The 13,031-nt window shown below is 33.8% G+C and overlaps 1 protein-coding gene across 20 annotated transcripts in view; it reads right to left on the minus strand.

Annotated features, from left to right (window-relative positions):
• The window catches only part of LOC115237804 (CUGBP Elav-like family member 1), a 419,211-nt gene that overhangs the window by 230,462 nt on the left and 175,718 nt on the right, over window positions 1–13,031 (minus strand). Inside the window, exons 1-2 of one of the 20 annotated variants that reach the window (XM_029811212.1) lie at window positions 11,898–12,266; window positions 10,973–11,141 (exon numbers count right to left, since the gene is read on the minus strand). The exons of 17 other annotated variants lie outside the window; for them this stretch is intronic. In XM_029811212.1, coding sequence (XP_029667072.1) covers window positions 10,973–11,109 — 137 coding nt within the window. In that variant the 5' untranslated portion in view covers window positions 11,110–11,141; window positions 11,898–12,266. Of the gene's footprint in view, window positions 1–10,972; window positions 11,149–11,897; window positions 12,267–13,031 lie in introns of those variants that run through there. 2 more of the 20 variants (XM_029811221.1, XM_029811239.1) reach the window with 2 other exon arrangements.

Consider the following 13,031-nt stretch of genomic DNA (forward strand, 5'->3'; position numbering starts at 1 on the left):
ATAACTAATTAATAAATGACATGCACTTGTAGCATGTTAACGTTATGTCTTCTTGCTTTCAATTTTTTGGGGATAAAAACATTGTTTCTTTTTTTTTAAATTTTACATTTGATTTAATAAACGAAAAGTAGCGGTTTTAAGCGAATAAAAAGTATAAAACATTAACTTTTCGTTACTAGTTCAAATCTGTCGATATTTTTAAAGCACAAATGTAACTTGTTATGTTGCTATGAAATCTATAATTAGTTATGAACTTTTGGCCAAAAGTCATTTTATTAAGGATTCGAGAGCGGGATTGCTTCGCGAGAGCGTATAATTTTGGAGTTTATTTTGGCTCGTCAGCGCGGAAACGCCCGTTACATCGAGATTCGTATCGCTCGCAGCTATGTACCTCGATATTGGAGGGTTCGACGTTCTCAACCCTTAACTATTCCTAAACTCCATCGAAAACTTGGTACACGTAATTCCTCGCTGTGAAAGTCGCGCGTACATATGTACAGTTTATAATTTTCCTCAGATACCTCCAATCCCTTATTCCGAGTAACATAAAAGGCTTTACGTCTCCGAGAAATTGAAAACGTAATACAGAATTTACGCGAACGTGATAGAAAGATAAAAAATTTCGCTTTATCGATTTTTCGATGAGTGCATAAATAATAGCAGCTTTTTGTATCCAAAAAGTCTTCGCTTTAGTATTATTTCTTAAAATCTCTTTCTCTCGCGCAATTATTATAATTCTCTCATAAAAAAATCAGATAACTAATTATTTTCAAGTTATTTTCGCGCACACGATTCGTACAACATTAATTTACAGATCTGGACGTGCTCTTAATGCAAATTAACGATTAAATTTCTCGGATACACACCAATCGAGCGTGGAAGAATCATTGAAATTCTGCGTGCGCGTCTTGTCCGATAATTAAGAAAAATTGCCCGAGGGTAAGCAGCGTGCGTCGCGTCGCTTCCTCTTCGATATCGTCAAAGTTATTTGATTCCGGGGAAGGGTGTTTGATTACGGCTGCGTGTCTCGGCGCGCGGGATGCGTATGTTCTTTCATTAATTGCAGGAAATTAACCGAGAACGACCATAGTAGCCCCCCCTCCTTGGTACCGCGATCCCCTCTCTCTCTCTCTCTTTCTTTCTCTCTCTCTCTTTCCCCCGAGGGAGATTCTGAAAGCGCGTCACAGCGCGATGAGAAGGGCGAGGGATAATCGGCGCGAGGTCGAATTTCGAAAATTTTCGCCGTTTCACGGTCGTTGCACGACGCCCCGGTGAAAATGACAGGCGGGCTCTCCCTTTTGAGTGGCACGGTCATTTTTTTTTCTACCTGTCACGCGATACCCCCTTTTTGCACCGTCGTGCAACCCTACCGCGCTGGCGATGCAAGAACATTCTCTACCGTTCTAAAACGTCTCATCGGTGATGAGGGTGAATGTAGGTTGGAGGCATGAGAAGTGAAAGGGTCGAATTTGTATAATTGTTTTCAGTTTACAGAGGCGCCTTGCGTTAATGAAGAAAAATACGGTGGACCGTTATACGCGATACAGTAAAACGCCGCGATTCTTCTACCATTGCGAATGTATATTTCGGTCGTTTATTTCTCTCTCTCTCTTTCTCTCTCTCTCTCTCTCTGTCTTTTTTCCTACATTCGGGTTAATTTACCCGGGCTTAATTTACCGTTGAAATAAAATCGCTACGATTTAATCTGGAAAAGGAAATAACAGAATATCCAATCGTAAATAAATTAATGTAACCCTTTTATATATATATTATTAAAAAATAACAGATTCCAGACTTATTGTAATATAAATATAATATTAAATAAAATACTATTGTGTAATATTCTCTAAATTCTGCATTGGTTAATTGCTTTGCCCTTGCAATCATTCTAATATAACATGATCGGAGCTATCATTATATAGCTATGTACCCCGACACGCGAGAAATTTGATCATCTAGTTACGAGTTTAAAAACGTCGATGAAACTACTATCCGGACGAATTTGAGCGAAAGTTGATGGAGTAAGTTCGAACGGATATCACGAGAAGACTAATCTTCCAGACGAATCACGAAGAGCATTGACCCGCGGTCTCGCGCAGAAACATCAAAAATCGAAAACGCTTATCGATTTTGCCGTTCCAACGACGGACGGGAACACGACGTGGGTGATCGCACACGTTTCAAACCCTCGAGCAGTTAGGCCAGTCACGTGTAGTGTCCGCTGATACAAGAGCTGCATACAAAAGTTTTTCGACCTCTACTTTGCGAGCCGCGTCCATCCTCGTCTCGAGCATCCGTATGTACATTGCTCGCACACATCCAAGCTTACGTATGTACCGTCTCATGTATGTATCTGAAGTTATTGTCGCGCGTATACGGTACATATATATTCTATACTTTACACACCTATTAACGTCTATAGTAACATTCTCACGTCAGACCGGCACACTTCGAGTTTTCAGATACTACGCATCTGCAGAGAAAATAACTTTTCCACTAACACTTGTATGCCCATCCCCCGAACGTTTCCACCAGCACATTTATACATCTGTAGCGGTATTTCCGCGTGTCATATAACGTTCCCCTACACCACCAACCTACACATCATATTTTCACCTAAACTTTCTCTCGTAACGTACATATGTACAATTACACGCTATATCTACGTTTATGCCTGTACATAAAGCTACCCTTACGCGCCGGCACCACATAGTTCTTCTCAACCCTCTCATATATACGCCGACATGATGTGCCTCCGTTCTCGGCAATGGCAGCCGCTCTGACACCGAAAAACAAGGAAAAGCTCCATGAGAGCGCGGTCGGAGGGACACGTACGTACGTGATATGCTCTCTTGCAAACAACACTTCAATGAGAAGGAGATACTCGGCTCGCGTCTGTAGCCCCGACCCACGTCGGACGCCACGCCACGTGGATACGTCTAATTCGTTTCACGTGTCTCGGCATGTCGGGCATGTAAAGGAAACATTTTCCTCGCAAGATAATTTCATCACGATCTCGATGCTTTTACGAGACGTAAAATACGAGATATTCAAGCCATCCTTTCCGTCTTCAGTCTCGCTTCTACTCCCTTCCGTCTAATCAACCCGATAAATTGAAGCTTGCAAATGATCCGCCTTGAAGATTCCAATAATTGCGTGGATACATAAAGAGAGAGATCGATAGCGCGATTGAGCTTCATCGGCGAACTAATTGCGAGGCAAAAACATAAAGATAGGAAGAAGATAAGAACAAGAAAGTAAGCGAAGAAACAGGTAGAAAGAGAACATTATGCGGTATACTTGTTCGAACGGTTGTTTACTTCGCTCGATAAAGTCACCGATGAATAAACATGGATTCTATTATTTGTAATAGCACAATTTAACATACTTTAACGAGACGCCTTTTTGTCTTTTGGGAGAGAAGAAACAAACGAGATAATGATGATTCAAGATGAAATAAAAATGCTAACTGAGATATTAATGAGCGAAAATGCGGTTTTTAAGATCAAGAGCTAGGAAAACATCTTACGTTAAATGATTAAATATTCAAGGGGCAAGATTGTTTTATCGATGTTACTTATAGAGTTATATATCAAAGTTTTCAATTATGAATGATATATTATTTAAATAAAATTCTATTCTTAAAATAAAAGAAGTTAATTAAAAGCAATCTTATCTTTTCATACTTTGATACGAAAGACCGAGTCCATTGCTTGCTTAGCAGAACATTTTTATTATCAATAAACATGTTATCATTCTTATCTAGTTATACGTATCAAATAATTAGTTATGATTGTTATTCAAGCATTATCAATTCTACGCATTACTATTGATAATATTAACCGAGATAAAATATAATTTTTCTTACTCGGACCTTGAAAAAATAAGAGTACGATGAACATGTTGATCAAAGATTCAGTAATCACTGAGAAGTAATAGATGCGATATGTCTAGCGGTATCCAATTATCGATCCGTAATTGAAGCAGAATTTCTGTTGAGCGTCACATTCGATCTGTCTCTGTTCAGTCAATCGCCAATACAGATTCCCTAATCTTTATTAATTAAACTGACTTAAGTTTAAACTCTCTTTTGATTACAAGATGTTTTTTTATAATTGCAACTTGAAATCTATTTTGTAACAGTCATTAGAACGCATGACGGATTCGGCGTAGTTGACGTCAATTTAATTATCAAATCTTCAATTTCTCATAACTTATGACATAAATGAGATCTTACGCTCTTCAGATATAGATATGGATATTATCTAAGATTTATTAAGCATATAAACTTAAATATTGGATTCTTTCGTAATGTATAACGAAAAATGAGTTATAATAAGTTCGAGAAAATATCTTATCAAAAAAATTGTGCTATTAATGTCTATTTATAGATATTTGTATATTTATGTTAATTTATTCTTATGATTTTATACAGTCTCTCTTTATAAAAAAGATTTTTTATGTAGCAGGATTTCTTTTTTTTTTAACAGAAACGTGTAGATCTTTGATTTTTAATGTTGCACTGATGTCTCACTTGGACCTTGAGAGAGGAAGATGACTCAGAAATTTTATGAATAACTACATCTAGTTGATAATAAACTGCGGTGACCCACTGCGGAACACAGTTTCACGAATGTCCCAAAGAGATGAAGCCGACGCAAGACAGAGACAGCTTATACACGGAATTCTCTTTGAGCCGTTTTCGTTTCATCTAACCGCTGTGGGACAGCCATCCCCGCGTTTCCGTTTCCCTAATTAAGAAAATTCGTCGTCTTTCTCCCAGGATTTCGGTATGACGATGTCGTTCGCTTCCTCGCGATAAACTTTGATGCCCATTAAAGCATCTTAGAACGTCTTAATTCGCGTCGACAAGAAAGTTTGGCGATCATATTCGAGGATTCGTTTTCGTGCGCAGAACTGATTACGGCTTTAATTATGATGTCATTATGCGAATAATCTTAAGAATATACCATTAAAATATCAATTTTTTTGTTATGTATAGTATAAATTGTCCTTAAATATACTAGAAAGATCAAAGCAGTAAATTTGACTAATAAATGTAAATATAGAACTTTTTTAATAATTTAAAAATTTTTTTATGTGACGTAACATATTTTTGTTTTAATTCTAAATATACAATTTTAATTCTAAATCATATAATAATATATTCTATATTATTTTCTTAGTGTCTTTTAATTAGGTTGACAAAAGTTTTGCATTTATCACATTATTTTTGTCAATATTAAATATTGTAATTAAGCTCTTTAATATTTATAAAGGAAAATGTTAATTTCATATTAGAGAAGCTATCGTTAAAAATTAACTACGACATTACGTATATTGTCTATTAAAAAGGGCTCTTCTTTATTCAAAATATATAGTTTAATAATTAAACATGTAAAAATCTACTTGTGTTGCGATAAATTCCTTATTGCATGGTTGCTTCTGCAAGCAGGATATATGTTGCGATCATATGATCCCTCCCTATTATTCCCCATCACATTATCATGATATTAATTGTTCCGACGCGTTCTGTAACACGAGCACGCGGAATTAATTCCAGAGGTTGCTTGAATATTTTTGCAGCGTGTGGGCATCCAATTAGTGTTAGGTACGCTCTGATGCCGTTGTAGTAATTATCCCGTAATTGATACGCTACGCGTGGATCAAACAAAACGAAAAAAATTGTCTCGAATTAAGGAATCTCTCTCTCTCTCTCTCTAAATGGAAAAAATAAATATATGTATATACATTTTTCTAATAATATTAATAAAAAATATGTAGTTATTTGTGATTTATATTGTCAGAGTAATACAAATTGTAGAGTAAATTTTTTTTATTGCAATGAATTCGCCACAAAGTTAATGTTTTGAAAAAAAACTTGGCTGACTGAAAATGTTTCTTATACAATATTAAACTCGGCGACAATTTAAGTGATGTATTATCATGCACTGTCTTTTATATTTGGTAAATAAAAAGTGTCTGTAATTAGAGAATTATAAAGAATTTTTAAGTAACAGTCTCTCTCTCTCTCTCTCTCTCTCTCTCTAAATGGAAAAAATAAATATATGTATATACATTTTTCTAATAATATTAATAAAAAATATGTAGTTATTTGTGATTTATATTGTCAGAGTAATACAAATTTTAGAGTAAATTTTTTTTATTGCAATTACAAAAATTTTTGTAACATATATTAGAAAAATTATTTTAAATTATCACTGAGGAAATATATTACAAAGATACGAAACGCACGTTATCGGAAAATTACTAATGGATTCAATGGTAGATTTTCATTACGTAGAAGCACAAGCTTTTGATAATTCCATTTCGCAATTCCTTTCTACGATTTCATCATCGCAATGAGAGATAGCGGTGCAAAAAGCTTCATTAGACATTCCGTGCGCGAGGACGCGATCGTATGTTGCAAAAGACACCGTACGGTTATAGTACGCGGCCGCGCGTTTATCGCCGATAATTAATCGCGGAAGAGCCGTTGAATCAAAGGAATCAAAGGAACGAGTCGATTCGGCACGAGCGTGGATTATACGAGGGGCACGAATTTAATTTCCTCCCTCTGTCTGCCAATATACCGAAGGGATTCGTAAGCGAACTAATTATTTTGCGAGCCATCCGCCGAGTGGTTTGGCCAGATGAAGAAAAAGGTAGAACGAAAAAGAAAAGCGGAGAAAAGTCGTAGGGAGGCTCGTGTACTTTCCCTGTTCTTTGAAAAATTCTTAAATATATATAAGATATATAATTTATTTTAAAAATTAAAAATTTTTAACAATTCATTCTTAAATACAATAACATTAATGTCACGTATGATGCTATATAAAATTTATGAAATATTTATTAACTTCTTAAAAAGCTTATTCGGCATTAGAGACTCATGCAATTTGGAAATGTTTATATTAAATTCATTAACATTTGTTATCTTATCTATTTGTTTCGCATATAATAAAATTAAATTGTTTGAATAGTGATGTATTTATTAATAAATTTAATTATTTATTCTTCTTTCTCATTTTGTATTTTTCCCGAATGTGCAAAACAAATTACATGATATCAAGTTTAAAATGTTTACAATTTGCATCATTATTTCATATTTCATATTAATGTCTATAAAAAATGTTATGGAAATTTAATTATGATTTTATCTCATTGATGTTTCCAAGGGAAATGCAACGTTGCAAATTTCCTCGATGCGGCCCTGCTAGAAACGGATGGACGATCGAGCCGCGCAATAAGCGAAAGTTATTTTGCCGCTCCAAGCTCGCGAGAGGGAAGGGGCTCGCGATAAGCGGTTATCGGAGTGTAATTCAATTACTGGATCTTCACAGTGCCCCAAGCACTATTGTCCCGTTTTTCCCCTCTCCACCCCGATCCCTCCGCCATCGGAACGATCCTGCACCGACTTCGCCACTCTCACACCCTCGCCGCCGTATAGGCGCTGATTCGTTATCACCCTTTACCCGCGACACAATGGCGTTAAACAGGAGATAACCAAACTGATATTGTGGGTCTACCCTCGAGTTCATCGCGATGACGACAACTTCGTTAACGTGGCATGAGAAAGAAAGAGAGAGAAAGAATGCTAAAACCGTTCATGTGTTCTTGATAATTAATCGATTAAATGCGCGGATGCTTACGTCTCCAATGGAAGCGCGTTGTCGGCGCTCTCGGGCTAATTAATGGAGAATAAAATCTTGCGATGCACATTATATAATGATATAGCTATCGTGTACCCGGATATTGGATAATTATCGAATACAAGACGGCTAAATTACATAGATCATCGATAGATTATATATTAACTATACATCATAGATATTAAAATGCCAATTTTTTTTTAGTTAATAGCATGAAAATCTTCGGTTAATTTTCGCATTTTATTCAGTAAATTTTTAATGATAGTTTAATAATAAATTTATTGAAAAATAAGAAATTTTTAGAAATGATAGCAAATAATGTAGACATTGATGAAGGGCAAAAATTGAAATTGAAATTTTATATGAATTTCATCGCACTTTAAGATAAATTTTATCAAGAAATTTAAATCTAATCTGTATAATAAAATTCATTTTGAATTTTGATAGTTTTTACTTAAAAAGAAAGAAAAACTATTTTTTTTTGAAGTTTTAGTTATTAAAGTAATTTGCAAAATAGCTCTTTGTCACTGTTGTGTTTTCTCGCTCTTTCGCTCTTTTTGTATTTTATTCTGCCCCATTTCATTCTCTCTCGTTGCCTTTTAAACAACACCATGATGTTAACTGGAAAATAATCAAACTGATTGATGCCTGCAGACTTGACAGCTTAGCGTTACAACCGTCTGCTACCATCGTAACTTTGTTAATGCAAGCAAGTTTCGGAGAAGAAGAGAGACGAGCACGGAATACAGAAAGACAGGGAAATGTCGAACAAAACTCGATGATGCGAAACTCTTTAACGACTCTTGCTCATGACTTCTTCACTAAAGGTGTATAAGAAAGGACAGAACATTTAGAGACAACCGATGTTACATCGATATTCTTTGCTCGTTGTCCTTAAAAAAAAAGATCTATTTTACGGATCACAACTATATAGTAAGCGTTTCATTCTAATAAAGTTTATTAAAGAAGTAAATATATATATATATATATACATGTGCGATACATATATACATTAAGAGGATGCCGGACCGTCCTGTTTTACCGGCCATAATAATTATATATTTGCTTAAATTTTATTTTTCGTTGAAATTAGTTGGAAATTTTTTTTTTTAGTTATACGTGACTTAAAAATTAGGAATTTAAAGTGATATATACATATATATTTACGCATTGAGGAATTGTATAAAAATAAATTTCTGATAAAGAGCAGCCGACGCGACCACCTGCCGCGCCTAAAAAAAAAAACCTGGCCATATCCGTGTACGACATCTACTCACAGATGGCGGCGAAATTCACTTGATTAATATGCTGACTTGGCCGAAAACTTGGTTTAATTACGCGGGCCGATATATTTTCGTATCTGCGCTTTATCTTCTTCTGCACTTAATTTAACAAACTGCTCTCATAATTAATCGCAATAATTAATAACAGATTGACCTTCTCATCATTAGATGATGTAATCCGTAAAGACTATACCAATTTTCAAAAAAATAGGGTACATGGTTTTTAATTATATTATATGCATATATATATATATATATATATAGGAATAACAACAGTTAAAAGATGTAAAGAATTAAGAATTGATACTTTATCGGCAAAATCAATTTTGTTTTTGCAAATTTGGCAATAAAATTTACATCAGTTTTATGTCCTGAATTAAATAGCTAAAGAATTACAGACTAAGCAATTGATTCAATTTGTATAAAATCGTTAATTGAGTTGTTATTAGTTTAATTTGCATTGTTTTAATGAGATCCATTTTGGTAACATCGTAAAATAAAAATAAAAGATTTTAAACAAAAAATAAAACAAGAAAATAGAAATATTTTTAATCTAAAACTTAAAAGCATATTGTGTATATATATATATATATATAATATTATTTCCATTTAATTATAATACAAAACAATAATACAAAAATGAAAAAATGTATATACGAACAAGATGCATTTTTTTTCCATGGAAAGTTACGTAAATACTCAAAATATTCATGCAAATGGAAGAAGCGTCGATTAAAAATTTGCATTAAAAAAAGATCTCGATGGAAAGATACCGTGGTATTTTCTGCAATGTACTAATTGGCTAAAGGGGCACGATGCTGGGTAGGCAACCAATTAAAAAGCGCTGAGCGCAAGGAAAAAAAGCTGAGCGCGAAAGTTGCCTTTATAATCGATTCTCTCAAACGAACTTGGTAAGAGCAGGAAACTTAAGCGAGACTGCTTCCCATATTAATTATTAATTATCTCGTTCGTTTATTGATGCATTTTTGCATTAAATCCTTTATCCTACATAACTTATATTTTCTCTTATACATACAAGAGACAATGTTTTCGAACGCTAAGAATAAAACATATACACACACACACAATTCCACCACAGTACTATTTTTTGTCGGATGATCACCTGATGTATCACCTTTCCTAAAAGAAAGTAAACAACTGTCTTTTCGCACGCAAAGCTAATAGTTCTGGAACAATCGTTCATTCCAATTATCGGATTCGGTTAAGGTTACATTTTGATTAAGCAAGTCACGATTCGGTGATGATGAAAATTGCCCGCACAATCCGCTGCACTTAATCACTCTCAGTGGCAAATAAAAGCAGTTTGAATTGAAATTAAATTGAATAAAAGTTGGAGCGCAAAAATAAGCAAAATATATAACAATCTTATCAATTTCTCTGCTGTACATTAATATTACTGTTCTATTCTAATCCAATTCTATAATGAAGCAAAAATTAAAATGCAAATACACAAAGCATCATAGTTCTCTCTTACTATATTTTTTGCTCATTTATGTTTTGCATATTTTTCATCGTTGTTGTATTCTAACCCAATATAAAATCCATAATAAAATAAAATAAGAATAAATGTGTGTGCGCGCAAGATATGAAGAAGAGTCAGTAAATTCCATTCTTATCAATCTATACATTTTACGGTTTTGTTATTGTTTTGTGATTGAAATTGTAGGATTAAATAACAATTTGATACGCAGATATATGAGACGGTTCTTATCTATTTATCCAATATATTGTTTTTTTATTATTATTCATACATGATATTCAATCGTGAAAGTAAAATGAGCAAAGCAATATTTTTCTTTCTTGCAAATTCTATTATATACCACATCTATTATATACCACTAATCATTGTTCTGATCAAATTAAAACTTGGACATAATATTCAAACTAAATAAAAGTCTAAGCGCCAATTTTTGCTTCTCTCTTTCATTCTTTATTAATTTATCTATTGTACTGCTACTATTATCGTTATAATTTTGTCGCAAAAATTAATAAAAATATAAGTGATTTTTCTCTTACCAGTCGGACGGCATGTTGCTATTGTTATTCTGGTCCAACTGCATTGTCCCACTAGCGAACAACTTATAGTCGAGCATAGTCTCCGACTTTATCGCATTCAGCGGTGCGTTCGGCACCTGCACGCAGGACTCAAACATTGATCGTTTCTTCTCGAATTACACAACGTGCGCTGTAATCAATATAACAAAAAAAAAAAAAAAAAAACCGCAAAACATTTGACGCGAAGGGCAAAAAAGTTATCTTTTAATTTCGCCAAACATTTGACGCGAATGGCACCGATAACCGTCGTTCGACGCTCGTTTTACCGCCTCGGCCCGATTCGTGACGACGAGATTTGAAATTTAAATTTTATTAACTGGCATACCTCATCGAAGATGAAAAGTGTCCTGTTACGTTTAATTAACTCGAACGAAACGTACTCGATGCTATATTGAGTGAAATCGCGATTCGACGCAAAAAAAAAACTCTTATACGATCGATATTATCGAAGAAAAAAATATACTGCGTTAATAATAGAACTTAGTGTCCTTGAAATGTCTCAATCATATAGCACAAAATTCTTTCTTGCTTGTACATACTTTTAACATCGACTAAAGATGGAAAAAGAATGAAAGATAAACGATACATACATTTCATATCATTATAAAATATCTTAAAAGTTTATTAAAAATGTATTAAACTAACTGAAAATAAAAATTGTTTAAACAAATGTTGATCCATTTTGTGTGTTAATACAAAATATTCCTCTGTTTTTTGAAAAGGAAGCTATTTAATAATATTACATAATGATATTACAATCAAGAATTTATATTAATCGTGCTATAATCACTTTAGAAAAATCCTACGATAAACCAAATAAATCTATTATAAGTCTCAATAAGCCGAACGAAACTTAAACATGGTATTCGCGCTTTTGCTTACTTACCGAAGGAAATCCGCTACTGTGGCACGATCTGAATTGCCCAGCACACGTGTATACACAAACACTCTAAGTTACTCAAACTTTGAAAATGGAGTTCGAGATTATCGAACGACCCTTGGAGAATTGATGAAGATGTACAAAGAACAGACGTGACAACGATCGAGGCACGAGTCGTTTGAAAAGTCTGCGCACCGGACCGCAGCGCGAGTTCAACTGCGACCAGTTTGGATATATCTAAAGACTAAAGGTCGTAGCGCGATGTTGTTATGATTAGTTCCATGTAAAGATCGCGTACGTAAACATAAACGAAAATGTCCTAAATAGCGTGTTCGGCCAGGCCACGATAGAAATTCATCGTCGTAAATAACTTTCCGGCGTTATATAGAGTGTTCTAATATGTCTCTCTTTCATAAGTAAAAAGAAAAAGAATATAATAGAAAAATTCAATCAATTTGAAATGAAATAAAAACTTGGATTTTTATCTTTCTTTAAATTTATTTTCATAATGTGTATGTGTGTATGTGCCACATTAAATTTAAGATTGAACAGTTATAATAATAATAGAATTTGCATCTGACAATGAGATGGAAATACATGGTATTTGTAGTAACTGAAAAATATTATATTAATTATATTTGGATATTAATTATATTTGAAAATTATAAATTCGCATTCTACGGTACATGGAGGGGTTTAAAGTTTTCATAAATATTTTTCAATTTATTAGAGTTGGCGAATCACAGGCTTAAAGCGTATTATTCCTTTAATCAATAAATCGGCATTTATTGATAAAAATTATTATTGGCGATAATAAATATATTTTTATTTCTATTTAAAAAGGAATTGATGTTATCTCTTTGAGCCAATTTATGCGCACGGAAGAGAAAAAAAATTTATTGGACTCAGACAAAGCTGGTAATCAGTAATCATAACTATAATTAATTGCTAATTAATGTTCTTGTGTACAGATTACAAATACTAACCATAATACCTAAATTGGCATTTCTTAGATACGAATAACAATCTCAAGAAAAGAAGTTAAACGAGTGTTAGCTATATATATTAAAAAATATCAGTTCAGTCGGCTCTTGGGGACATTCGTACCGATTCTAAGCGTAATCCTTTCTGCGACCTTTA

This window comes from Formica exsecta, unplaced genomic scaffold (genome assembly GCF_003651465.1).
Source record: "Formica exsecta isolate Colony F162 unplaced genomic scaffold, ASM365146v1 scaffold115, whole genome shotgun sequence".
Lineage (NCBI taxonomy): Eukaryota > Metazoa > Arthropoda > Insecta > Hymenoptera > Formicidae > Formica > Formica exsecta.